At 44.6% G+C, this 25,645-nt stretch overlaps 1 protein-coding gene across 1 annotated transcript in view; it reads left to right on the forward strand.

The window, feature by feature from the left end:
- The window catches only part of LOC138570024 (serum paraoxonase/arylesterase 2-like), a 771,286-nt gene that overhangs the window by 215,125 nt on the left and 530,516 nt on the right, over positions 1-25,645 (forward strand). Inside the window, exon 2 of the mRNA XM_069648557.1 lies at positions 2,908-2,978. Within this exon, the coding sequence (XP_069504658.1) occupies positions 2,908-2,978 (71 nt within the window). The remainder of the gene's footprint in view (positions 1-2,907; positions 2,979-25,645) is intronic.

A 25,645-nucleotide genomic window follows, 5' to 3' on the forward strand; every position in this document is an offset into this window, starting at 1 on the left:
TTGGGGATTCCACTTCAACTCAAAACCGCAGAGGATGGAAATACAAGATCTTCTTGGTATCAAGGGTAAGACACTGGCCAACCAACTTTTACAAGTTGATAAGAGATTTGGAAAATTCTCGATCAAAGCAGCAATACAATTCTATGAAGGGAAGATGGTCCCAAAGCTCATGTACAGCCTATAGCTTTGGAATGATAAATTAAACACACGGTTGGACACAATTGAGGGGATAATGTGGAGACGAGTGCTGAGGGTCCCAAATTGTGTTTCCGGGAGCCGCAATAGGATATGAGCTGGGTCTCCTCTCCTTAAAGGTACGTGTGAATTAGCAATGCCTGTCATGTTATCAAAAAATGATATCAGCAAACACTGATAATCTGTATATGGTCATGAGTCTCACCCTGAAATAAATAATTGAAGATATATGTAACAGAGACTCCTTCCTGGGAAAACTGAGAGTCAAATGCGAATCCATTCTATGCGACATAGGTCTCGGTAGTGGAGTGCTGAGGGACAATGCGGAGGGGGAAGGTGAATAGGGACTTTACAAATGGGACTGGACAAATACCATCAATTCGTTCCACAGTTACGTTTCTCTAAGTCATCTGTCGCACAAACACAATCTTAGAGGAGGGATAGCACTTAATTGAAAGCAATTCCAAAACCGGCATTGTCTACCACTAATTACAAGATTTTGTTGGAATGTATTCCCGACAGGGGAGATTCTGATAAGGCTAAGGCGAAGAATAATAGCTGCAACTGAAACACGATGTACACTCTGCAAAGGGAATGGGTCGATAAAATCAATCAAGCATTTGCTTATGGAATGTGAGGCCTTTAACCGAGAAAGAAATATATACTTTAGGAATACAATGAAGGTGAGAGGTGTGCCAGACGTGAAAGAGTTATGGAAAAGATTACTCAGTGCAGTGGGAATCTCGGAAGCAGTGGCTGTTGCAACATTTATAAAATCATGTAATCTTTTTTACTTAGAGGATGTAAGTGAACTTAAACCCGGAACTGTATAAACTAAAGGGTGAAGGGAACACTAACAGGAAACTCAAAACAAATTTGTAAAGTTTCAAATATTTTATGTCATTCCAAGTTGTGAAATTGGTAGACGTTTTATTTTGCTTGTGTTTTAAATGTTTTCTTTGTGTATTTTGTAAAGGTTTCTAATAAACCAAATGAATTTGAAAAACATCACTTTTATGTCACCTCTAAAGTCTGGATCTATAACCCTATAACCCCAGCTAGCACATACATTCTGACCTTCCGTGCTAGTCCTGATTTGGGAGCCAGTCTAATGTAAGTATCGGGGGGCGGAATTGGAATCACATCAGTGGGTAGTCATTACTGTCGTTGGACACAAAGCATAAAAGAGTGACAGACTTTATGATCTGACTTGGGCAGAATATAATTAAAAGTAGAGATTGCTGGCATATATGTTGAGAGAGACCTCATGTTTTTCTTTACCGACAGCCAGCATCAACACATGTTACAAAATGATCGTCTGTATCGTTCACCTGGCATATTTTGGAGGGTTTCATGAGTTACCTTGCATAACTCCTTGTACATTTTACATTGTTATCAAATTTTTCTAAACAGTTTGCTGTGAAATGCATGACTTTAGGCCATTATTGTTAAATAACGTTAATCAGAAGCACAGCCGAAAGCTCTACTGGATTACTTATGGTGACCTTGCTCGGGTCAAGTGAGGGAAACCTCTGCACCCCTACATTTCATAAATTCACAGCCTGACCCCATTCTAGACCAGTTGTATTGTCTGAGAGGGGCATGGATGCATATGAAGATGGTTCGTTAGTTCTTCTTCTTTGATCACACATTGTGATAATCCAATTCCACTATAAAAAAAACAGGAATTTCCTATGGTATTAGCCTATTTGATCTAAAACATTTCACCTAATGACCAAATTGACCTTTTTTATGGGGTCCAAATTGACCTTTTTGTTGTGTGGTCCAAATTGCCCTTTTTTCCTCCAGTTAACATGTTATTAAATATTACTAAACCAAACGATACTCTGAGAAACAAAATACAATTTATTTTAACATTTAAAAAGAATTCAAAAAACATTTCTTCACTATTAATACGTTTTGTAATTGTATTATCTTCATTCAGTGTTCGTTTATTTACATTGAAATGACGTTCACTGTGAAGGCCTTGCTCGATAAGTAATCAGACATGGGTATTGTTACATACTATTCAGCTATTTTTTTGAGTTTTTCTCATGTTTTGCATGCCGTTTTGCCTAAATAAATTAAATTAGATATTCTTCAGTCAGGTCGCATATTTCAATTGCATTATTTTTCATTAATTTCGTTCGACTTATTTTGCATCACTTACCTTGGTTGTTTTTGTTCTAATAGTGTTTTAATTCCATAAACTAGAATGACTGAAATGAATAACTGTATTTGTTTATCTTCACACTTTCTGCGCCATCACTTCAACTCCTTCAATGTTTTCATTTGCTTTCAAGTCTTAACATAGTTTGTGTTTCTGCAGACTAGGCAGGTTGTCAGCACAAAGCCAATAATCAAATGCGTCTTTCAGTTTTCGATCTAATTGCCCATTTAAACGCTTATGCGGTGAGTTTTTTCGTACATTTTACCGCAAACACTTTTTTTTCTCGATCAGACAACACCAAACCTTTTTTTATAGGTTGACCCCAGCCCACTCCACTTCTCTCCTGATTAATATTTTGAGGAAGGTCAGGGCTCTGTAGTGTAATTGGGATGCAAATAGCAGATGGAGAACCAAAGGTTAGCCTTCATGAGGCTGGTGAGTAAATCACATGTATGTTCATGCACATGCGATTGACATGACGGAGACCTGCAGCCATTGCACATGAAGTTCATTGATGTTTGTTTTGTGTTTTGTTTTTCCAGACAGGCATTTTTGATCTCCAGAGAAATAGAACAAATGGAGCCTGCCAACTGTCAAATTATTAAAGGGATTGGTATGTATGTTTTTTTAGATACATAATACTTTTTCACAACAAGAACAGCATGTAGCACTGGAATGGCAATCTTTATTTACAGTTATCGGCATTGCAGATAATTTTATTAAAAATCTAAATTGTCTACAGGTGACCGCCAATGTTAGCACATATGTGCTGTGGGCAGGGCCGGTCTTTGTGTCAGGCAGCTCAGGCGGCTGCCTGACGTCAGCCAGCCTCTAGGGGGCGCTGTGCAGCGGTGCTCTGAGTCCTGCTGCAAGCCAGGTCAGGCTGGGCCACACGCACCAGCAGCCAGGCCTTGATTTTGACGCCGTATGGAGCAGTGAGCACTGCTTCGGGCTGCAGCCTCTGTCCTCAGGCAGGGCAGCAGCAATTAATACATTAGCAATTAGCAACATTTGTTGGTTGTTTTTCACATCCCCTCCCCCTCCCGCCCCGGGCCCCGTGGTGCTGGCGTCAGCCAAGCCCATGGGCGCATGTGTGCCCTCAGGCTATGTGCGTGCGCGCACTGATAGCTTGAATTGGTGCTGGCGTTGTTGTCAGCCCCCACCATTCGAAAACAGGAGCGCCGAGCGAGTGGAGTGGATGCATGCACACAATATCAGGTAAGTAAATGTAGTGTCTGTGTTTGGGGCAAGGGCGACTCAGGCATGTTGTTCCATATATGCATCCCATCCCGATTTCTTGTGAGCAGCAGCAGCAGCAGCACTGAGACACGGCCCAGGTGCGGGGTGCTCTGCTGCCTGCATATATGGAACAACATGCCTGAATCACGGGATGAAACTTCTCCCTGCACTCTTTATTGCTTCTGGACCTGAGTGATACTTCATCGCTTCGGGGCCGGCGGGCTGTAATTTCTATTTACTGAGCTCGGCTCGGGGCTGCTCTGTTGTTATTAGGTCATGCAGCGGAGTCGTGTTCCCTATAATCCCCAGGTGGGACTGTGTGACCCGCAGCCAGTAGCCTCTGGTGGTGGTGCTCGGATCCCCTTGTCTCCAGTGTCTCCTGTAATTTACGCTAAAATACAGTGAGAGGGAAGTAAGGTCCTGTTCCGTGGCTTAAGTTCACTGTTTTAAATACACTGTCAATGCTTCCATTATTATAAGCATTGCTCGTGTCTAAATGTAAAAACCTTTTTCTTTGAAAATCTCCATGATCGTCTCCTTTTTTTCTGTGCTCAGAAGATGGCTCCTAGGTCAAATGACTTCCTAACAAGCTCTATATAATGCATGTCCCCCCACCCCAGTTCAGTTTTGTGTTTCAATATTATCCACTCTTCACAAGATGAGCTGGCACACCTGGAGGTCGCTTGAGCCTCAACTAATGTTTCTGTCGGTGAGTTTTATCATCAAGTGAATGATTTCATGGAAACGAATGGGGATAGTCTGAACTCATTGCATAGAAATGGATACCACCCAGCCAAACACTGGTAACTGACACCAAGAAAGCAAGAAATAAGCAATATAAATCATAATAAGTACGACATACTTGTGCTAGTTCCCATAGTGTACAGACCTGAAAAGGGAAGTCAAAGACAGATCTAGAAATTCTTAATTGTCTGCTGTATCTGAAAGCAAATGCTGATATTTCTGTGGCTCACGTTTGTACATGAACCCTAGTTCTTATGGTAGATTATTTAAATGAATGACGCTGTTCCCAGTTCTCTGGAAGTAGAGTGGAAATCTGCTTCTGACACTGTATGGAGTCTTCTAGCCCAGTGTTTAATAATGTATTTCAAAGCCAAGTCACAACTAGTGTTTACCCCTGCGCCCCCTCTCTGCTTTGGTGAAACGCAAGACTGTTATCGGAACAAACACACAGGTGGTTATTCTGATTTATTTGGATTTGCACAGTGCTGGTGGACAAACCAGTCTTTCAGAGATCATCATATTCGATAGAGTCAACAAAAACAAACTGCCTCATTATCAGTGTGGCTAATACCCTGCCAAACTAGGGTACCTTTGCTGCTGGCAGTAATTATTATTATTATTATTATCATTGAGTTTTTATACTGCGCCAGTTCACCACCACAGTGGCCTCAAAGTGTGTAAACCTTTTTCAAGAGAAGCATTTAGTCTCTCTCCCTGGGAACGCAGGCCCCCCCGTCTGCTGAAAGGCAGTGACCAGAAAATAGTGGCATAAAAGAGAAGAGTGTGTTGTAATAGTAGGTCTCTGCCTGATTAATGATGTGTGTTGCTCCCGATTCTGAATTAACATAGGACTTCATTGGGGAGTGGCTGTATTATCGCACGTGGTAATTCCCGCAAGCACCATTTTTATTATTGGCAGTATCTTCATTTGGCAGCAGGTGGGTTTCTTGCCTATGGATTTCCAAAGCCCGCAATCAGACGGAGTGGTAAAACAGGCTGTAACAATACTGCTGCCTGTTTGTACTGCCACAGCCAGCCTCAATGAAGCTCAAAGTCAACAGAGTCGCAAACTGAAGCTATACACATGGAACATGTGTGCAGCAGAAAATCTAACAGTCAAGGAAAAAACTAGAAACTATTGGCTCCTTCCTCAAACATACTTCAATGCCAGGTGTCAAACTAATCATCCACTGCAGTGTGGCAGCTGCAGAGAGGTTAGCCATCCTGGGCAAACTCTAGGCGCGAGGCTGTGACAGATAGGCCACCTAGACCCGAGTCCCGCCTATAGGCTCCCTTCAGCACTGTCAGGTTGTTTGTGATTCTGACTGCTTGCGTGAAGTGTGTCATCTTTGCTTTTCACTTTACACGGACAGTTTTGGAGACATAGGCAAAGCTAAAGAACGGCTGTAGAGGCCCAGCTCTGGGAACTTGGGAAAGAGCAAACTCCGGTCCTCACACACGAATATTGCTTCCATTTTTGCTTTAGGCCACATTAGGTACGCGGGCACTAGTTCCTGACTTTTCTTGTTCTTTGCCCACCAGTCAGATTCCTGTGGAGAATGAAGAGACACAGCATGATCCAGGGGGCCACCTTACATCTCAAAGCTGCTGTGACAGCGCTGTTTGACTGAAGCTGTAGTGTTTGGTTCCAAGTACTGTTGCATTCTGTGTGTGCTGTCAGCTCTCTGCTGTCAGGCGTGTCTCCAATGCTAAGGGTGCCTCTGTATTTAAGGGCACATTTTTATAACTAAAATGAATCCTAAAATAAATACAGTAGAATAAATGATAAGCTGGGTGTTGGCGGAAATGTGCCGCTCCCTCATATCTGATAGGATTCCTGTCACTTAACCAGTATATGGGAAGCTGCTGTCACTCAGGCGCTGAGCAAACTGAAGCTCACAGAGTCAATAAATTATGTGATCCCGGGTGAACTCTGCGGTCTTGTGCTGAGTGCATAACCCTGATTGTAGTTGATGTATATAATGGCTCCTTGCAGAGTGGTGCTGCTCCTGCCACCTTGCTTATTTCACTGATCAAGCATCTGTTGAAGAAAGCTACCCTATATCCCAAAGTTCATGGTAACTATCGTCCTCTTAGTACTCTCTCTTCCTCTGGCTGGCATATTGCTGTAGAAAGGGGTAAAACAACAGCCAGTTCACCTTGAAGGACACCACCTTCTCTGCTCTTTTCAATCAGCTTTAGGGTTTCAACATGGCACAGAACCTTCCTGGTGGAGGTTTGTGGACAAGTTGTTGGCCATGGATTATTTTGGGGTGCCATACTTATTGGTGCTCTTGCTCTTTTCTGTGACCTTCAGTACTATTGATATATTTGTTGGTGGTCGCTTAATGAGACCTGGAGTCAATGAGGTGGTTTTATAGCTTCCGGGGTGTAGGGGCCTCAGAAGTGCTCCTTGGGAGCTATTCGTCATTTTAACCCATATGCATGCGTGGTGTACCCCACGTACTCCCCTACATTGTCCATCTCAGCAAGTGTCTAATCTGCTCACTAGGACTTCTTAGTCCTTCCATGTTATCCTAATTGGTATTTGTGTTGCGCACACCTGCCACAGGTGTGGCATATATTGGCATGTCTGGAAAGAGTGGTGTAACTTGGGGCTTCATAGGGAGGGTGTGCCACTCAAGGATGGCCTGGGAACCAAAAGAGGCCCTGGAAATCAAGTGGCCCCATATTAAACATTTTCAGCAAGCCCAACCTCTTTCCTGTAAAATATATGAAATAAAACAGGTTAACACACAAGAGGCCCAGGGTGCAGGCAGGCCTACCACCTACCGGGACATCTCCAGAGTTCCCTATGAATTCTATCTGGTTCTTAATGAAGTGCCCTATTTACAACATTTGTAACACATTTTCTGGTTGTCATTTTTAGGGGTCGGATGTGGGTCGGGGGCGACAACCATGCTTCCCGCCTGGGGTGCAATCTGGTGTAAGACCGACCCTGGCTGTGGGGCTCCCTGTAGAGGACAAAAAGAGTAAAAGCGAGAGAAACTCAATTTTGCTCTTCCATTGTCCACTCAACTGATGGAAATGTAAATATCACCTGACAATACACAAGGCGGATCTTATAGGAATCCATTCATTCTACAACTGCATGATGACCTCTTGAAGGCGTAAAATGGGATACACTGTTGAGACAGAGGAGGACTGCACAATGCAGTGTGAGGAATTGCCCTCTGGAAGGGCACAAAGCCCTGGCTTTTAAAAAACCGATATTACTAAGAAAAAGTATGCGTGAAATTCCATCTCCGAAAGGGTAATCTGCTAACCCTATTCCCCTTTCCATCAACAGCATTCAAAAAGCATGCCATAGTAGCCTGGTCCGCAGCTGTAGAGCAGGTTGAAAGGTCACACAATGTCTACTCAACAGTCACAGCAACAGCCAGATCTCTGCAACACAGGGACAGCATTTAAGATATGTCCCTCTGTTCTAAAACTACGATGATCATAACTAACCGATGAGGGTGGCAGAGTAAACTCTAAACTCTAAAATAAAGCTATGCCTGAGTTTAGGCATAGTGCATGGCAATACATATGATCATGGTTGCCACATCCCAATTGATTTTGCAAAAGTGTCAGCTCCTGTGAGTCAGCTCTGCTGTAGAAGGTGATGTGTATTCTTGTCATCCGGGTTGAGACTGCCAAATGGCAGGACAGGAACCTGGAGGACCATGCCTCTTCTTTGATCTCTTTGCGGGGGCAAGTAACACCCCCCACCATAGACAGCCACACAGCAGGCAGCTGTCCTAGGCCCGGGCATCAAAGAAGCACACCTATTGAAAAAGGAGAAGCCTTACACCAGGGTGCTGCCTCTCTAAATGTCTTGTTCTTAGTGAGAACAGCAGGATGGAGGAATAAAAGTAGGTAGGAATGCTCTGATCAAAGAATGGAGAAATTCCACTAGTTTGTTTCTTTCTTTCTCTTTCCTGTCTCACCCCCTTCCTCTGGAACACAGCACTTTGTGTGTGACTTCAGATGGGCAAAGTACATTCCGTTCAAGAGCAGGGATTGGACCATTAAGGCAGGCCAGCTAAAGTGCAATCACCTGGGGACTTTTTCCTTTAAGAGAAGGGGTCTCCGACTCATTCTGCAGATCTCGAACAACACTTCACGATGTACTGTGTAGCACCTGAGAAGAACTCACTGGACTTTCTTTGGGAAAGTTGCACTTTCCAAAGCCCTCTGCCTGAGGTGAAGAAGGAAAGGTCCAAGGCAGAAGAGAGCTGCTTCCCCTACCCACTTCCAGGGCACATTGTGGGGTGAAACTTTTCTGTTGACCAGGACCTGCCACTCTGCACCGGAATATCCTAAGGCTGGGTGAGCCGACACTGAATGGAACCATTCTGTCCTTGAGTCCCCTGAGTGGGCCCCACAGCAGCTTGAGCACCAAACCAGATGAAGCTCCCTGTTCTGCCGCACTGATCTGGGCATACTGAGTTCTCTACACCGTGAAGGAGAGGCAAGACACTGGCACTGGTTTTTCTGCTCCTCTATCAATCGAAACTATTGCTTGCACTTTAAACCAGCATTGTGCCCTAGCTGAGCCCATCACCTGCTAGGCCCGAATCAACTGCTCGACACCTGCACCTGATCCAAACTACTGAAGAGTCACATACCGAATCTGATTAGACATGGACAGGGGACTGTGGAGGCCGCGGATAGTCATGAACGTCTGCAGATTATGGTCCTTATTGTATGCTAGAGAAAAGTATTTGTGGCAAAAAATTGTTTGTCCTTTTTTCTTATTCACTTGATGCAATTGTCCATTATTTCCATTAGCATAGTACAAAATGCTAATGGAAATGTTGGAGAATCTCATTGAGTCTAACTACTTGATTGAAAAGTGTAATGTAGATGGAGTCTATAAGATAATTTTTTTGTTCTATTTTTTAACTGTGAAAGGTGGCTCCAAAGGAACCTTTTCTTTGGTGTTTTTTGATTTTGTAATTTTAATTTTTGCAAGGAAGAAAGGTGGGTGGGAATGACAGGAGTGGCACCAACCACAGATACAAAGGGGCAGGTGGACAGGGGAAGATGTTTGGCGTGCATTAAATCTAAGGTAAGAGCCTGTGTTTCTCATGCTCCTTGATTGAAACTCCGAAAGCACGTCAAAACTGTTCCCCACTGCAGAGTGGTGTCGCAGTATATACAGAGTACTGTTGTCTTGAAAAGATATGGCTTGCAAGGCAGCTGGTGGGATCTTCTGCCCCACAAGAGTAGCCTGTGTGGTGGCAGGAGCGGTTGAGGAAGATGAGGTAGAGGAAGACAGCCTACTAGTTCCTGAGAAAGGAACATCCTTTCTCAGAGCACCCGGGTGGTTTTAGCGGGTGTAGCGGTGCATGGAAGTGGTATCAAAAGAGTACTGCCTGTGTTGTCCGCGACGGTGTTTGGTTCCACACTCAATGAATTCAACATGGGCAGCCCGAGACTTTGGTACCCCTCGTATGGTCTTAAAGAACTGCCACAGCCATGATTCTTCCTAGGTGCTAGAGGTAGGCATTTCCTCCATCTCATCTTCCTGGTCCTCTTGATCCTCCTCTGCATCATTGCGCCTATTCTCTTGTTCAGGCCCTCCAGCTGGTGGTGGTGGTGGCCCCTGGGTAGGGGGAATGTTTTTTTAAGTTAAATAGCAGGTGTGCCAATACTCTTCCAAGCAGGTGCTCTATCCTGGACTGCAGGTGGAGAATGATTAAGAATGGGTCTAGGAGCTGTGGAAGGGTAAACCTTTAACTTTAAACTTGCTAGGTCGGCCAAAAATGCACTTTCAAAATGTTAGCGAAGCATGGAACAGTTCACTGACACGTCACCACATTGTGTGAGCGCGGTCACGTCTCGCTGTCCAGGAATTTGCGAACTTCACTGAACAAAATGTGGTATAAAAGGTTGTAGAAAGTTGATAGAAGTGTTAAGAATGTTGCTAGGAGGTGGGGAATGGCACAGTTTTCACTTGAAACCTCCTAGATCGGCCAAACATACAATTTAAATATGTTTGTGAAGCACGGACCCCGATTGCAGACACGTTATCACGCCGCAATGGGGTGGTTACGTAGTGACGTCCACGATGGCGTGATGAGTCCGTGGACCTTGTCGATGGGAGATGCCGGGCACATGCGCAGTGCTGTCCGCCATCGGAGATACTGTCTGTGGACTTAAATGTGCATCACTCTGCACCGGGCACCCCTGGACACAGCATGACATTTGCAAGCTACACCCATTGCCAAACTGGAGCAGGGCTTTTTAGCACAAAAATAATTATGCCAGAATAAAGTACAAGATATTTATAATATAACAAATAAATCTATTTATGAAAGGGATGGGGTATTGGAATGGGAAACATAAATGGCAGAATATGGAATTTCTAGAAAGTCATAAGGAACTTGTAGTACATTAAGTGGGGTCTAGTGAAAACCTATGAAATTCAGTGAAAAACTTTGTTAATGGGACATTCCGGTTACAAGTAAAATCGAAAACCCCAGAAATTTGCCAGTTATGGTAAACTAAGCAATCATAACTCACGCCACCACTGTGCACTGCTAAGACTAACACCCAGAACATCAAGAATGACATCATGAATGTCATACTCCTCTCTGTACCCCTACAAAGCAGAATTTAATTTTTAAAATGCTGATCTTATTTTTGCGCCATGTCCATCCTCTGTCTCTCACTGCTGCAAGATGGGGCAGAGTGCGAATAGAGGCATAAACGTATTACGCCTTTATTTTACGCTTATATTTCACACTATGCTCAATTAAAAAAATGACTTATTTGGATGAAAAATGGTGACTATTTTCCTGCAGATCTTTTTTCTGTACCCCTTTTGAAGTGGGCAGTTAAACACTTCTGAATGTTTAAACCATGCGCGCACACAGTGCTTTAAGTGTGACAAAATAGGTGCAGTTAGAGTGGCACAAAAGGGGTTTAGCATATACAGTGATGGGCATGTCCTAATTACAATTAGCACCCGGGGAAGTGGCTCCAGCCATACAGGAGGTTTAGGAATGGGGGAAGTGGCGCCAGCCATACAGGGGGTTTAGGAATGCTGGCTTGCACCGGCAATTTAAATCGGTGTTCCTCTCCATCCCCACTCCCCCCCCCCACCTGTCTCTCCATCTCTACTAGAGTGAGTACCTATCCACCAACCACCTTCAGCCCATCCTCCCCTACTTTCCTGCTGCAAGGCGCTCCGGTCCCTTACTGCCTGCTCGTCCCAGATGCGATGGCCACCAGCAACAAAGAACAGGTACTTACCTCCTTTTCTACATTTCGGGGCAGCCATCATGTTTTTTGTAAAAGGGAATCGGGATTGTGCTGTCATCTTGCGCCTGAGGCCTTTAGAAAAGAAAACACTTTTAGCATCCTGAGGTTCATAACTGATTTGAACTTTGCAACCGATAGTCAGGTACAGCAACTTACTCTAGTTGTCACTGTTTTATGCACACCCACTTTTGTCAGATAATTGGATTGGGGAACTAAGTGGTAACATGATCTAGCTAGGAATCACACCCTTTTGGTAATGTGAGGATGCTGGGATTAAACAAATATCTCCTGATTCCAATATTTTCAACCGTCTCCTACAATAGTTTGATACAAAAAATACATTTTGAGAAACGCTAACCAAATGAATGTATTGTTCTTTAGGTAGAAGCTATTGACCTTATGTTTCTTGTTTAAGGTGTACATGATGGAACATATCTTAGGGCTTCTTGTCTCTTGGAGACCCATGCTCCAGGATCTGCTGCACCCACCAATCATTGTAATCCAGGGTCTGCAACCTTTGGCTCGCCATACGTTTTGCATGAAGGCAAGATGGGGTTTTGTGGTGAATGGCTGTGAAAACAGCGCAGAGTCCTTTTAAGGCAATTCTCTAGGGCAGGGGTGCACAACGGATTTTGACAGTGGGCCGAAAGTACCTTACTTGATGCCTATAGTGGGCCGAAAAGTAAATGTGGTTGGGGTGGTAGGCACAACTTGGCGGGGCAGGAGCCTTTTTCAATCCCCCCTTTCATTAAATACATGGAAAAATAATCCTTTTTTGAGGTGAACAGTGTTTATTTGTATTTCAAACTTAAATGTTGTACTACACATGTTACATTGTTATAATTTAATTCCATTTAGTTATTGCATATCGTCTGTTTAATTAAAGTATATATATTTTATTGACCCTTCAGTGTCCATTCCATTATATTGGACTGCTATACTTTACTGTTTGGGTTGCCCAAGAGGAGTATGGCCTTCGTTGAGTCAGGTTTCCACAAAAAGTAAAGGATGTACATTTCCTAATTGTGCCTGTTTTAGCTTTATTATTGGGTTCACACTTGGAGTGCGAGACTATGCTCCATGGCCCCCACCCCCCAACCAAACACCATGCCCCATGGCCCCCAACCAAACACTATGCCCCATGGCCCCCACCCCTCAACCAAACACTATGCCCCATGGCCCCCAACCAAACACTATGCCCCATGGCCCACACTCCCCAACCTAACACTATGCCCCATGGCCCCCACCCCCCAACAAATCACTATGCCCCATGACCCCCACCCTCAACTAAACACTATGCCCCATGGCTCCCACCCCCAACCAAACACTATGCCCCATGGCCCCCACCCTCAACCACACACTATGCCCCATGGCCCGCACCCCTCAACCAAACACTATGCCCAAGGCCCCCACCCCCCAACCAAACACTATGCCCTGGGCACCCCACAATCTCGCCCTCTACCCCTACAGACCCGAACCCCCCACCCCAGCATACAGTCTAACAAGTATACACCCTGCATACATATCCAAACAGAACCAACCCCCCCTCCGACTGGGAGGGCATCAAGGTGGCAGGGCATTAAGTAGGTAATGGGAGGGCATAATGGTAGAAGCAAAGCAGCAGGGTAATGGTAGGGCATCATGGTGGCAGGGCAGCAGTAGGGTTATGGGACGGCATCAGGCAGGGTAATGAGAGAGCATCATGGTGGCAGGGAATCGGGCAGGATATGGGAGGGCATCATGGTGGCAGGGCAGCATCATGGTGGCAGGGCAGCAGCATGGTTATGGGACGGCATCATGGTAATAGGGCAGCAGCAGGGTTATGGGACGACATCATGGTGGCAGGGCATCAGGCAGGGTAATGGGACAGCATCATGGTGGCAGGGCATCATGGTGGCAGGGTATCGAAGGGCATCATGGTAGCAGGGCATCGAGCAGGGTAACAGGAGGGCATCATGGCGGAAGGGAATAAAGTAGGTTATGGGAGGGTATCATGGTGGCATGGCATCGAGCAGGGTAATGGGAGGGCATCATGGTGGAAGGGCACCAGCAGGGTATGGGACGGCATCATAGTAGAAGGGCAGCAGCAGTGTATAGTAGGGCATCATGGTGGCAGGGTATCGAGCAGGGTACAGGAGGGCATCATGGTGGAAGGGCAGCAGCAGTGTAATGTGAGGGCATCATGGTGGTAGGGCATCGGGCAGGATATGGGAGGGCATCATGGTGGAAGGGCAGCAGCAGGGTAACAGGAGGGCATCATTGCGACAGGGCATCAAGCAGGGTATGGAGGTGCATCATGGTGGCAGGGCAGCAGCAGAGGCCTGTGCTGCCCCGCCCCCTCCCGGAGGGGTGCATGTGTACTGTTTTGCCATGCTGAACGGAGGGTTGCTATTTTCCTTGTGTTGCCGCAGGAACAGAGGGCTCCCAATCTCCTGCAGAGGGAGATCCAAGGAAACCGGAGGCCCTCTGAGAGATGCTCCAGGAGACAGCTTGGCCCCACGGCACAACCCCTGACCCCTCACTGCTCCCCGCAAGGATGGAAACGACAACTTAGCTTAAACTTGCACTTGCTATGAGCACGGCTTCAAAGCACCTCGGGACTTTATGAGTATGGATAAGGGTGCAGTAGTGACCAGCCGTGCATGGCCACCCAAGAATAAACTTACCTGGTTGTCTAGAGGGCAGGTGAGAGGATGGGCATGCGATGAGGCGTGGATGCAGGCAGACGGGCGGACCTCTCTGAAACTTGTGCTGTGGCTGGCGTGGCAAAGCTGAAATGTCTTTCCGGCAACAAGCCACGCCAGCCTCAGTGCTGGCTCTCTATTGGTGGAGTACACACACTACGTGATTCGTAAGAGCCACATAGTAAATGCCCTGAACCAATAAAGGGTCCGTACTTGTCCTGACCCAGCAGGTCAAACAACGACTTTCCTAATGGAGATCGGCCGTTGCAGCTTGCGGGCCTCCTTTCATTAGGAAAGTCTTTGATCCTGGCCTGGAAAAACAACATGCCAGGCCGCACTTGGCCTGCGGGCCGTATGTTGTGCACCCATGCTCTAGGGTATAGGGGCTAGTGGAGCTGGGCGAGAGCTGAGGTGATGTGTGAATGTTTGGGTGTAGGATGATGGGCCAATGATGCGGTTGAGGAGTCCAGTGAGGAGAGAATTGCCGGAGTCCCGCTTGGAGTGAACTAGTCTTAGAGTGCACTGCGTAAGTCATCAGAAGGAAGGATGGGTCTGATCTTTTGTAGGAGCTGTATGTTTAGGATGCATATTTTGGTGGCAGCAGCTTTGTGGTTTGTGAAGGAAAGGTAGGGATTGATGTTGAATCCATGGAATATAACAGCTGTGGTAAGGAAGGTATACTAATCATCTAATATGGGATCTAGATTATTGATCCATGGTTTAGCCCACGTAAGAGCAGGTCCATCTAAATGCATCAATATAAATGCAACATACATTGCGTCATTAATTTTTTGAACCCTTCTTGGTGTCCAGTATACTTAGTAGGCAAGGTTGGTGCAGGTATATGAGCCCCAACTTCTCATCCGGGGTAGTGACTCGACTTCTTCTATTTTATCCCTGCTAGCATGGGACCCATAACTATACTGAAAGGAGGAAGGTCTTAGTGTTTTCTGTTGTGAGTTTTTGAGCCCTAAGGTGCTATAAGACCCTTAGCTGAACTGTAGGATATTAAATGTTTGTTGTAAGGCAATGACTTGAATTGCTAAGGCTATATTGTATTGTCTGTAACTGCCCATTTCGGCTTGCATCGCGTGGTCGCCCTTTTCATCTGCACTTTTTTCCATGATACCCTGAGGTGGTAATCAACGTCCGATCAATCTATCAGTACCTGATATTGGTTCCACCTGTTTCTCCATTCAGGGTATAAGTGCTGCAAACAGAAGCAAAGAATGGGGTTCCGAGGTTCTATTAGAACACTGTTGGGTACCCAGTATGAGGCACGATCCCCAACCGTCAACGGTAAGCAGCGGTACCTTCAGTTATCTGACTGGGACTGTAATGACCTATAACTCTGTTCTCTGTGTGTTATCCACCCATCCACCCAACTCTTATATGATATACATACAATTATATGTTATGAATCTATTTTATGAGAACTAAGCAGAAGTTCTAACTGTCCCTGTCTAGTGCATAACTTACTTGACAAACCCAGGATTGGGAGAATAGCCTTGGTCTGCAAAGGAACATGGAGGTGGCAAGGCATGGAGCCCACTTGAAAGATTGATTGGATGCCAGTTTCACTGGTCGCCCAACCTTTATTGCAGGGACCGGGAAGTGTTTCTGGGACTTCCGTGTTAAGGGAGGAGTTGCAGAATGGTGGGACGTTTCTGAGCTTGGAGCGTCCCCATAGTTTCCATCATGGGTACAGGCACCAGGCTCTGCCAGGTCACGGTCTCTCCTGCATCCCTCTGGGTGTGTGGCTACCTTCCCATAGTGTTGGCATTGCGCGACATGGGTGAGGGGAACCGAACAGAGGCGGGAGTCTTAGCCCACGATGACGGGTCTATGTCAGGTCTTTCCCTGGCCGCCACAGCGGTTCATGATCTAAGGTGCGTGAGTCCCTAACACTCATGTGGTGGTATGTTTGGGACTGGGGGTGGGTGTTGGAGAGCAGAGGGGTGGGTTTGCTTGAGCTTGTGTATTTTGGAGTTGAAGTAGTCCATGAGGGAGTTGCATACTGTAGAGGGTGGCGTGTGGATGGTGGTTTAGAGAGGGACTTGATAATGTTGAATAGTTTCTGTGTACGGTTGGTGGCATTTTCTGTTCTTGGAAGTAATTGATGGCTTTGGCATTGCATATGGCTATTTTGTATTTGTTGCAGCATTGTTTGAGTGGTGTTTTGGTGGTGGGGCATAGGTTATTTTGCTAGGCTCTTTCTAGGTACTGGCATCCTGCTTGCTAGAAAGGACAGAACTGTTGAACCATGGTTGATGGTGGTGGCTGAAGTTTTTTTGTGTTTTGGGTGGGGCAATTAAGCTGAGTGCTTGTGTGGTGATGGTGTTTGTAATTGTTGAGAGCAATAGAAGGATGTGTGTTTGGGGAGTCAGGGGTGGTATGGTATGAATGATGCTAAGGTTGCATCTGTATTGCATTTGATTTATCTAGATGAGCAGTGAGGGGGATGTGTGGGAAGAGGGAGGATCCTCTATGGTAGAGTGGGTGTGAAGGGAAATGCAAAGTAGTCTGACCATGACACCCAGATTCGATTTTCCATGGAGATCTGATTTTTACTTGAAATCAAAAGGTCTAGGGTTTTTCCTGCTTTGCGTGTGTGATAGGTGATGAGTTGTGTGAGATCATAGTGGTGAGTGGAGTGAGGATACTTTTTAGAATGGGGTCTCTCTCTGGATTGGAACTACCAGGGTCTCCAAGGTGGATAATGATGAAGGGGACCTGTGTGTGTTAGTTGTGAAGTCAGTCCAGTCAGCCTGGAAGGTGGGATTGTGTGTTGGGTGGCGGTAAATGAGGTGGATAAAGATTTGGTGTGGGTGTGGTAGAGGTGAGCAAGTGAGAGATAAGGTTTCAAAAGATGTATATAAGGGGCTTGTGGGGTTGCTAAGTGTGAGTAAATCTTTATCTATGATGGCAATGCCACCACCTTGTTTGTGTGGCCCGTCTCCATGGCGGATGAGATTGTGTGGTGGATCATGTCAGGGATAATGAGTGGGTTGTGGGGTTTGAGCCATGTTTCTGTAAGGAAGAGTATGTCTGGGGAGTATGTGCTAATATGTTTTTCATTCCATGTGTGTGATACATGAACACCTGTAGACCATTAATTGCAAAGCTTACATCACTGACCTGGGTAGATGCAGCAGAGGACGACATGAGAATCCTCCTGGTCGCCCTGCCCCTTCCTGCCAAGTATAGCTAGAAATGGGCAGGGTTTCCAGGGAAACCCCCTGGGGAATAAAACCTTGCAGTGCCTCTATTGAGGGGGTATCGGTGTATCAGCAGTCTGATCTGCGGCTGTATGGAGGACCACACCTATCAAAGTACCGTCTTCAGTGATTAGATGGAGTTGTGGAACTATAAGAAAGAGGGGAGTTAGTTACAGCAGTTAACACCCTTCCCAGATATGTAAATGCTGTGGTCGTAATTACCCTGGATTCCTTCTAATGAAAGGTCCTGTGGTTTCAGGATAGATGTTTTCTAAAGAGAGAGGGTCGAGTATGAGATGGAACTTAGAGGCTGCCCTGTGGGAGACTGTTGGGAAACAGAATAAGCAAGACTTCATGAGAGGAAGGGAGCAAAGAGAAGGTCATACGCAGAGAAGTAGGAGAAGCCTTTTGCCTACAGGTTGCCAGGGAACACAAGAAGGAATGCTTGTTTAACGAACATTGGCCGTAGACCTTATCGGCTTTAGAGGCTGCTCTGTTTGTAGAATAACAGCGTGAAAACTCAGTGTTCTGTGCTGGGTTTTCAGAAATGCTGGTACGTATCTGCCAAAGGGGAAAACAGGAAAGGAAGATTAGTGAGAGTTAGTGTAATAATGATAATGTTGATAATGACAACGGCGTCCGTGTGATTCAGCGGGAAAGATCGAGAGATGTTTGTTGCTACTGAAACAAAAAATCTAGGCTTAAGAAGGAACAGTATAATGCTTTGAGAGTGCAAAATCGGAAATACTAGGAACAAACTCTCGATGGACATGCCATGAAGAGTAGCCATGGGAAGACCCCGTTCGCAGCTCCAAATGAATCCCTGTTGCTCTAGGGGGTGGAGCTCAATGCATACATGGAACCTGGAGGACTGGAGCGATACAAACCCTGCCGGTTGCCATCTTGGGGGTGAATCGGGATAACATTGCGATACGCTTCCAGCGCTGCCAAAGAGACCACCTGTGCCCCTGTCTCATGACAATGTGTGCAAGCAGGTTCAGAGTGGCAGTTAATCAGAATGCTGGAGTTTGCAATTAGTTGTTTCATTGGAGAGATGTGGTGGTTTTTGATTTGAATGTTGTTTGTGTGCTTTGTTTGCATCATTTTTTGTGGCAACCAGTGGCCAACATGGGCTAACAGAGAGCAAAGAATGAAAAAGAGAAACGATAATTACAAGACCCCTTAGCTCTGTGAGCCCTTAGCATGGGCTCGCAGGGAGCAATGAATGAAAAAGAAAAATGATAATTGCAACATCTATTTAGGTTTTCCCATCAGGCTTGTGAATCAGTTTTACAAGGATGCCATAACTGGACAAAATGGTTGGTTATAAAGCCCTACATTGCTAGCAAAGGGGTAATAATATAGACGGCTTGTTGACAATCTATTGCACAACTATAATTCTTGCAATAACCTATGGGTTTCAGGCCCTGCCTCTAAGATATATTAAATCGGTTGGAAAGTTTGAAGCCAAGATACTTCGCTCTGTGATGAATTTGCCGAGCTCAGTTTGCCGAGCGCTTTTGAGGCACTGAGGATGGAGTTTGGTCTACACTCACTTGCAATGACTTGGTTAGTCCGCCATACCATCTTCTATCTTAAACTGATGTCTCCATTATGCACTTCGAATGAGCTTCTCATACTATTGGGCAAATGTGATCACTCAAAGAGGGCAAGCACATTTATTCTGGACCTGGAGTTGTCGGCCAACTCTCATTTGACAATGCCGGGAATATCATTGTATTCTGCTTTTGAGTTGCCTATCATCGAACAAATTCTGAAACAGAAGTTGAGAGCTTGGTATATAATAAGTAATTGGGGAATACTAGCTGACAAGAAGAGATACAAGGTCTTTTTGTCTCAAAGTTTTTAATTAAATGTACCTTGTACATACTTGACGAAGCCTAGTTTTCGGCTCTTGAAAGACTTATTTTGTATCTTTGTCTTAACCTGCTTCCCACACTGGTGTATGTAAGCCCATGGAAAAATATTCCCTATGACTTAGAACTTTGTCAATTGAGTAGTCTGGAAATCGAGACTAGTTGTCACATACTAACAAGGTGTTCCAGGCTTAAATCATTTTATCTTAAAGGATATGGGACATTTGTTGCACACCCTCATTGTTTTGAATCTGATCAGTTCTGGAACACACTTTTTAGAGCAAATTCAATTGTTATCACAGCAGCTGCATACTACATTTGGAAGGAGGCACTGAATTTCCTGACATTCTCTGAATCAATTTGTATGTGTAGAATTCATTGATGACTTATATGTAAAGGTTTGTGTTACAATTGAACGGAAGGGTTGCATTTTATCTAATGGTTTTTAAATGATTTGAATATGATAATGGGTTTGTGATGGGTAATGGTTTCCTTTGGTTTTCTTTCTTCCTATCTGTGAACTTAATGTTTTTTCATTTTTGCTCTGATCTTATGTAAATGAATTGTTTTTATTTTTCTTCAGATGTGATTAAGGTTTGTTTAATAACTAAATGCACAGTAAAGTAATTTTAAAAAAAAGAAACTTTAGCTCTGTCAACCCTTAACAGGAGATAACCAGGAACAATGAAGGAAAAAGGAAAAAGATAATCACAAGGTCTATCAACCCTTTGATCTGGACGCATGGGCAAGTGGATGCCCCAGGGAATGTGCTTAACTTCCCAAGGTAACCTGGAAGTACTTCAGTAGGAGACAGATATAAATAGGAAACAGGAAGCCAATACTCTCTTGCTAGTGAAAGCAGAAGCTGCAGGCTCACAGGATGCTGGTAAGGAGCTGTGCGGAGGACTGTAAGAGGAGCTTCAGGGTGCAAAATGGCACCCCTAAGGGTCGGGAGGGTGGGCAACCCTACCTTTGGGCCATAACTGGATGCCCAGGGGCATGATGCGCCTAAGTGAGTTTCAAAATAAATGAAGCTTGTAAGGGGTCACAGGATTAATCATTAACTATATGTTGAAAAACCCATTTGTAATCTATTGTTTGTTTCAATTTTCTTTGATAGTATCATGACTAGCAAGTGACATTGCCTTGAGCGTGCATAGTGCATTTTCAGCCAGTAGCCTGTACTAACAAAACAAGCATTGACAATGCCAACAGTTTGGGCTTTTGTGTAGGCACGGGAAAGGTACTTGCCAGACACAGCTGTAGTGATATTAACTACCCATTGTTCAGAGCAGGTGCCAAATGGTGTGAGTGCCTGGGCATCTAATAGCAGTGCTTGGCAAAAGCTTAAAACGTCTGCAAAAGACAGAAATGTTGGATTTGCCAATGCTTGTTTTTGCCAGCACTTCAGTGAAGGTCAAGCAGAATGCTTACAAATCGAGTGACTGAAGACAGGCCAGGTAAGACATTTTATTACACCAGTAGCATGTTTACAACTCAAATTAAGTCATAAGTCATTAACTCTCAGAAGACTGCTTTGAACAAACACTGGTAGGCACTTTGAATGCAAAGCCTGATGGTAAGGCAAGCTCAAAGAGTCCCCAGGAGGATGTATTTTGGGTGGGCAGGGGCAGGAGTGTATGGGAATGGCCACAGTAATTAGCATGGCCATACAAAACCTACAGACTCTTGTGTCCCTCTTCTTATATTATTCCTCCCTATCTGTACTCCAATGCAATAGTTTGGGCTTATAGGTGTCACGGGCAACGCCTAATAGCCCAAACTAAAAGGTGGTGAACTATAAGCCCCTGCAGGAGCAGCAGCAGGGTAGCAAGGAGAATGGAGCAGTATGTATTGCCAATGGCCAAACTGGTACCATGGGCAAAAGAAGAGGTCCCGAAGCACTGTTTTCATAGTAAAATGAGTATTTTATTATAAATGCGGTAGTAGAGAAATATGTTAAAGGAAGGAAGTCATGGCTTTTCTCTGCCTTTTTGGATTGATCGAAGGCATTCGACTCAATCAGTCTACCGTTACTGTGGAAGAAGCTAAAAAGGATTGAGGTGTCTTTCAAGCTATTGAAAGCCATTAAGAGTTTGAATACAGATACTCAGGCATCTGTCAGATGCGACAGAGACATCTTTATGGGAGGGCAAAGGGGCACTTGCCCTGGGCACCCAACTTTGAGGGGGGCCCCCACAAGGCTGCTCGATCTAAAGAAGTCAGTTCTCATTGCTCAAGAAACTTAAATAGCACACACCAGGATACTTTATAGTATGCTGCTGAGGCTCTAGACGTTTGGCCTGTCTGTTGTTGACAAGTTCCTTATTCTCTAATCAATGCATCTTGTAATGCTTTCTGTGCTCACTATGGAATGCATGGTTTGTTCATTCACTGCGGCACAAGTTGTACAGCATTCTCAACTTTCCATGGGAATTATGTTGATCATGTAAAGCAGCTAAAGTTGAAATGCATATTAAAAAATTTGAGTGAAGCAATGGTTCAGATGATTACTCAGTGTGTTAAGCACTCATTGCAGCGATTAGAAATTCCAGCTGCCTATATATATGTACTTTGTTTTGTACTTGTCTTGTAGCACAACAGGTGCTGTTATCAGCAATATACCTGCACCAGATAGCATTAGCTATATAAAGTAACATAACGTCAACACAGAGAAGGTCTAGATATTGGTCTTTTCAAATGTGGAGCTGTAAAACCTAGGAAGCCACCTCCAATGATGAGCATAACATTTTAGTCTGAGAGGTGATTAGGTATTCAAATTCAAGACTTTGGAACCAAAGCGTTCATGCTTGTATCATGGCTTTGCCAGCAGGCAATACAGTGATCCTAGACTAATAATTAATCTTAGAGCACTAACATTACTGTGCTGTCTTCTGTGAAAAGGGTTGCCATTTCACATGCTGATGGTATTGTTTAGCCCATTACCTGGTCTTTCTGTTATGTAGGCCATTTGAGTGCAAGGGGTTCTAGACAGAAGAGCATGGTCCAGGTATTGCCGGCCTCTGGCAAGCATCTTTAAGGTCTGCTCATTTGACAAAAAATATGGTTTGCTTTTTTTACAATTGAAAGATTTGTATGCACATTTATGAATGACAGTTTCACAAGCCTGTATTTTATGTTTTTTAAAGCTTTAAAATACAAAAGAGAAACCAAGATGGAATATTTTAAGATGGCATCAATTAGTACGGTGCTACTTTTATGCTTCCCTTGATGATGGAGACAATGAAACTAGAATCATTCCCATTTTGCAGAATAAGCTTTTATAACATTTTATTTTTAAAAATTGTCATGTTGGGCTGTGTGATTTGTGTAGTTTCCAAGTCAGTTCTATAAAATGGGATTATTTTAGTCCAATGCTAAGAACAAGGGAAACAAGTGGTGAAGTGCACAAATTGCACAGTGGGCACATATTCTAACTTCACTTCTTTACCACTGTGTGATCCTGGGCATCAGAGTGATTTTGTTCTTAGAGTATGATCGTCAGAAAAGCCTCACTCATGGCTTCACTGGCTATAGTGTTGGTTCCTCTACAATAATAGTGAGCAATGATATATTGTGCACCACAGTCTCCTTTGCTCTCTAATGGCAACACTACTTGAAAACCATGTCCCTCTTTGTCAGTCCTTCTGGATACGGACGCCTTCCTGGAAGCTTCTAATTTTCATCCACTATCTATGCTATGGTATGTTCAGCTTTCTCCTTGCTTCCCATTGGGTCTCCTGTATCCATGCTTGAGCACTTTTGTATTCCGTGAGGCTGGTAATCTAAATCTTCTGTCTATTCTGGATTATGTGAACCTTTTTAAATGATCTGTGTCTCTCATTTATAATTTGGCCAGCATACCTTCCTCGTTGCTACTATTGCTGAACATTGCCCAGCAGCTATGCTAGAACCCTTCTCGTGGACTGTGAATGTTGATCTTGAAATGTAACTTGAGTATCGTTCAAATTACAACGAGAATGGTTAGGCGACTGAAAAGGAGTACCCATGCTTATTTTGATCACTGTGAGGCAGCATAGTAAGCTATGGGCTTTGATTGCGATGACGGGAGTGCAAACAGATACTCCTCAGTTTGAAGAGCAAGAGGAATGGCTGGTCAAAGGGACCAAAGTAGATTCCCTGGTGGTGGAGGAGGGGGAGCTGCGAATCCTGCTCATGCTGCTGCATTTTTGCCATCAGCCACTGCATCAGCCACCTCAAAACCTCTTTGAGGTCTTGAGTCACAGATCACCAGTGGGGTGCAGACTGACTCAGCATCTAGAAGAATAGCAAGCCATTACTTTGGATGCTTGGGCATTGGAAACCCTAGCCCATGAGTAATGTCTTTCTTTCATCCACAGACCGCAGAGCAATCGACCGGGGAGCCACTCTTAGAGGATTTCAGATCTGCTGTTTGTGCATGAAATTTTAACCCTGCTAGAGAAAGGTGCAATGGAACCAATGTTTGTAGTGAAGAGGAACAAGGTATTGTATTCTCCATATTTCCTAATACCCAAGAAGGACGGAGGACTGAGACATATCTTGGACTTGAGATATTATTATTATTATCTTTATTGTTTTGGTTTGTTTAAAACCTTTACAATTTTAGAAGAACATCAAATATTTTCCAAAACTTTACAATAACATTACAAAATTCACAAATATATAACGATAAAATTATTAAAACACACCCATTCCTAAAAAGTGTAGCATATAATTCGTACATCAATCTTAATTATCTTAAAATTAGGGCCCAGGTGGATACATTTACGTGCAAAATAACAATTACATCGTTCTCAGCTTGAGATATTTGAACAAGTTCCTCCAATGGTCCCAGTTCTCAGGAAAGATGTCGGATCTACTTCAGGTTTCAAGCAGGGTCGCACAGGATCTTCTGTGGTATGCCTGCAAGGACAACATTCTCAAACACTTGTGTATGAGCACGATGGAAATAAAATATCAATATCATTATCAAGGGAGAACCCTTTTGGCAACCTTCGCCAGAGATAACAGTAGTAACAGACACCTCACTCATGGTGTGGGGAGCCCACACCAACAATATGACAGTCAGCAGTCGTTGGTCTCCATCGGAGTCAAAACTACATATTAATCTTTTGGAGCTGAGGGCAATCAGACTAGTGCTGAAGGCCTTTCTGCCCTCTGTGCGGGGAAAGAATGTCCTGATAATGACGGACAACACAGTGGCCATGTACTACCTCAACAAGAGAGGAGGTGTAGAGAGGCAATGCAGCTCTGGTATTGGGCAATTCAAGAAGGAATCTCTCTATCGGCAGTTCACCTATCCGGAGAAGAGGACACGGCAGCGGATGCTCTGAGCAGGCAGAGCACAGTCTCCCACGAGTGGGAACTAGCTCAGGAAGTACTTCTAGAGATCTCCACCCTTTGGGGAACCCCTCAAGTGGATCTGTCCGCGACAATTGTCAACCGGAATTGCGAACTGTATTTCTCCAGGGAATTTCCCCCAAGAGAAGCTCAACGAGACGTGTTTGTAGTGGACTGCAAGTTTCCACTTCTGTACGCATTTCCTCCAGTCCCCGTCATTCCTCACGTGATAGGAGGTTGAGAAACTTTGGGAAATGCATGATCCTAATTGCTCCAGATTGGGCCAGGAGGATGTGGTACCTTCTGGACATGTCTATCTGCCCTCCATTAAGTCTTCCAATAAGAGATGACTTTCGCTTGAAGTAGGAAGGTCGGGTTCTCCATGCAGAGGTCAAGAAACTCAGCCTTCAAGCATGGTTTCTGAAAATCTGAGATACAAGGATTGGGATCTCCCAGATAACATAATGGAGTTTTGGCTTTCGGCCAGAAGGCCAGCAACAAAGTCCTTGTACCATTGCCATTGGAACAAATTTTGCAACTGGTGCAAAGACAATAATGTAGACCCTTTTCTGTGCATAACACTGAGGTGATATCCTTTCTACTTTCCTTAGCCAATCTGGGGCTGCAGGTTGGAACTATTAAAGGCTATTTAGCAGCGCTATCAGTCTTTAAGCGCTCGTCAGAGGAATGTTCATATTTCAAAATTCCACTGGTGACACAATTTCTAAAGGGGCTCACCAATGTGTTGCTCCATCTTCCTTCAAGGTGCCAGTTTGGGACCTTAATCTGGTACTAACATTCCTAATGTGTGCACCCTTTGAACCTTTACACTCATGTCCATTAAGGTTGTTAACTTTTAAAGCCATTATCTTGGTAGCTTTAACTTCAATCCATAGAGAG

This window comes from Ambystoma mexicanum, chromosome 2q (assembly GCF_040938575.1).
Source record: "Ambystoma mexicanum isolate Mex_15411 chromosome 2q, UKY_AmexF1_1, whole genome shotgun sequence".
NCBI classification, from domain to species: Eukaryota; Metazoa; Chordata; class Amphibia; order Caudata; family Ambystomatidae; genus Ambystoma; species Ambystoma mexicanum.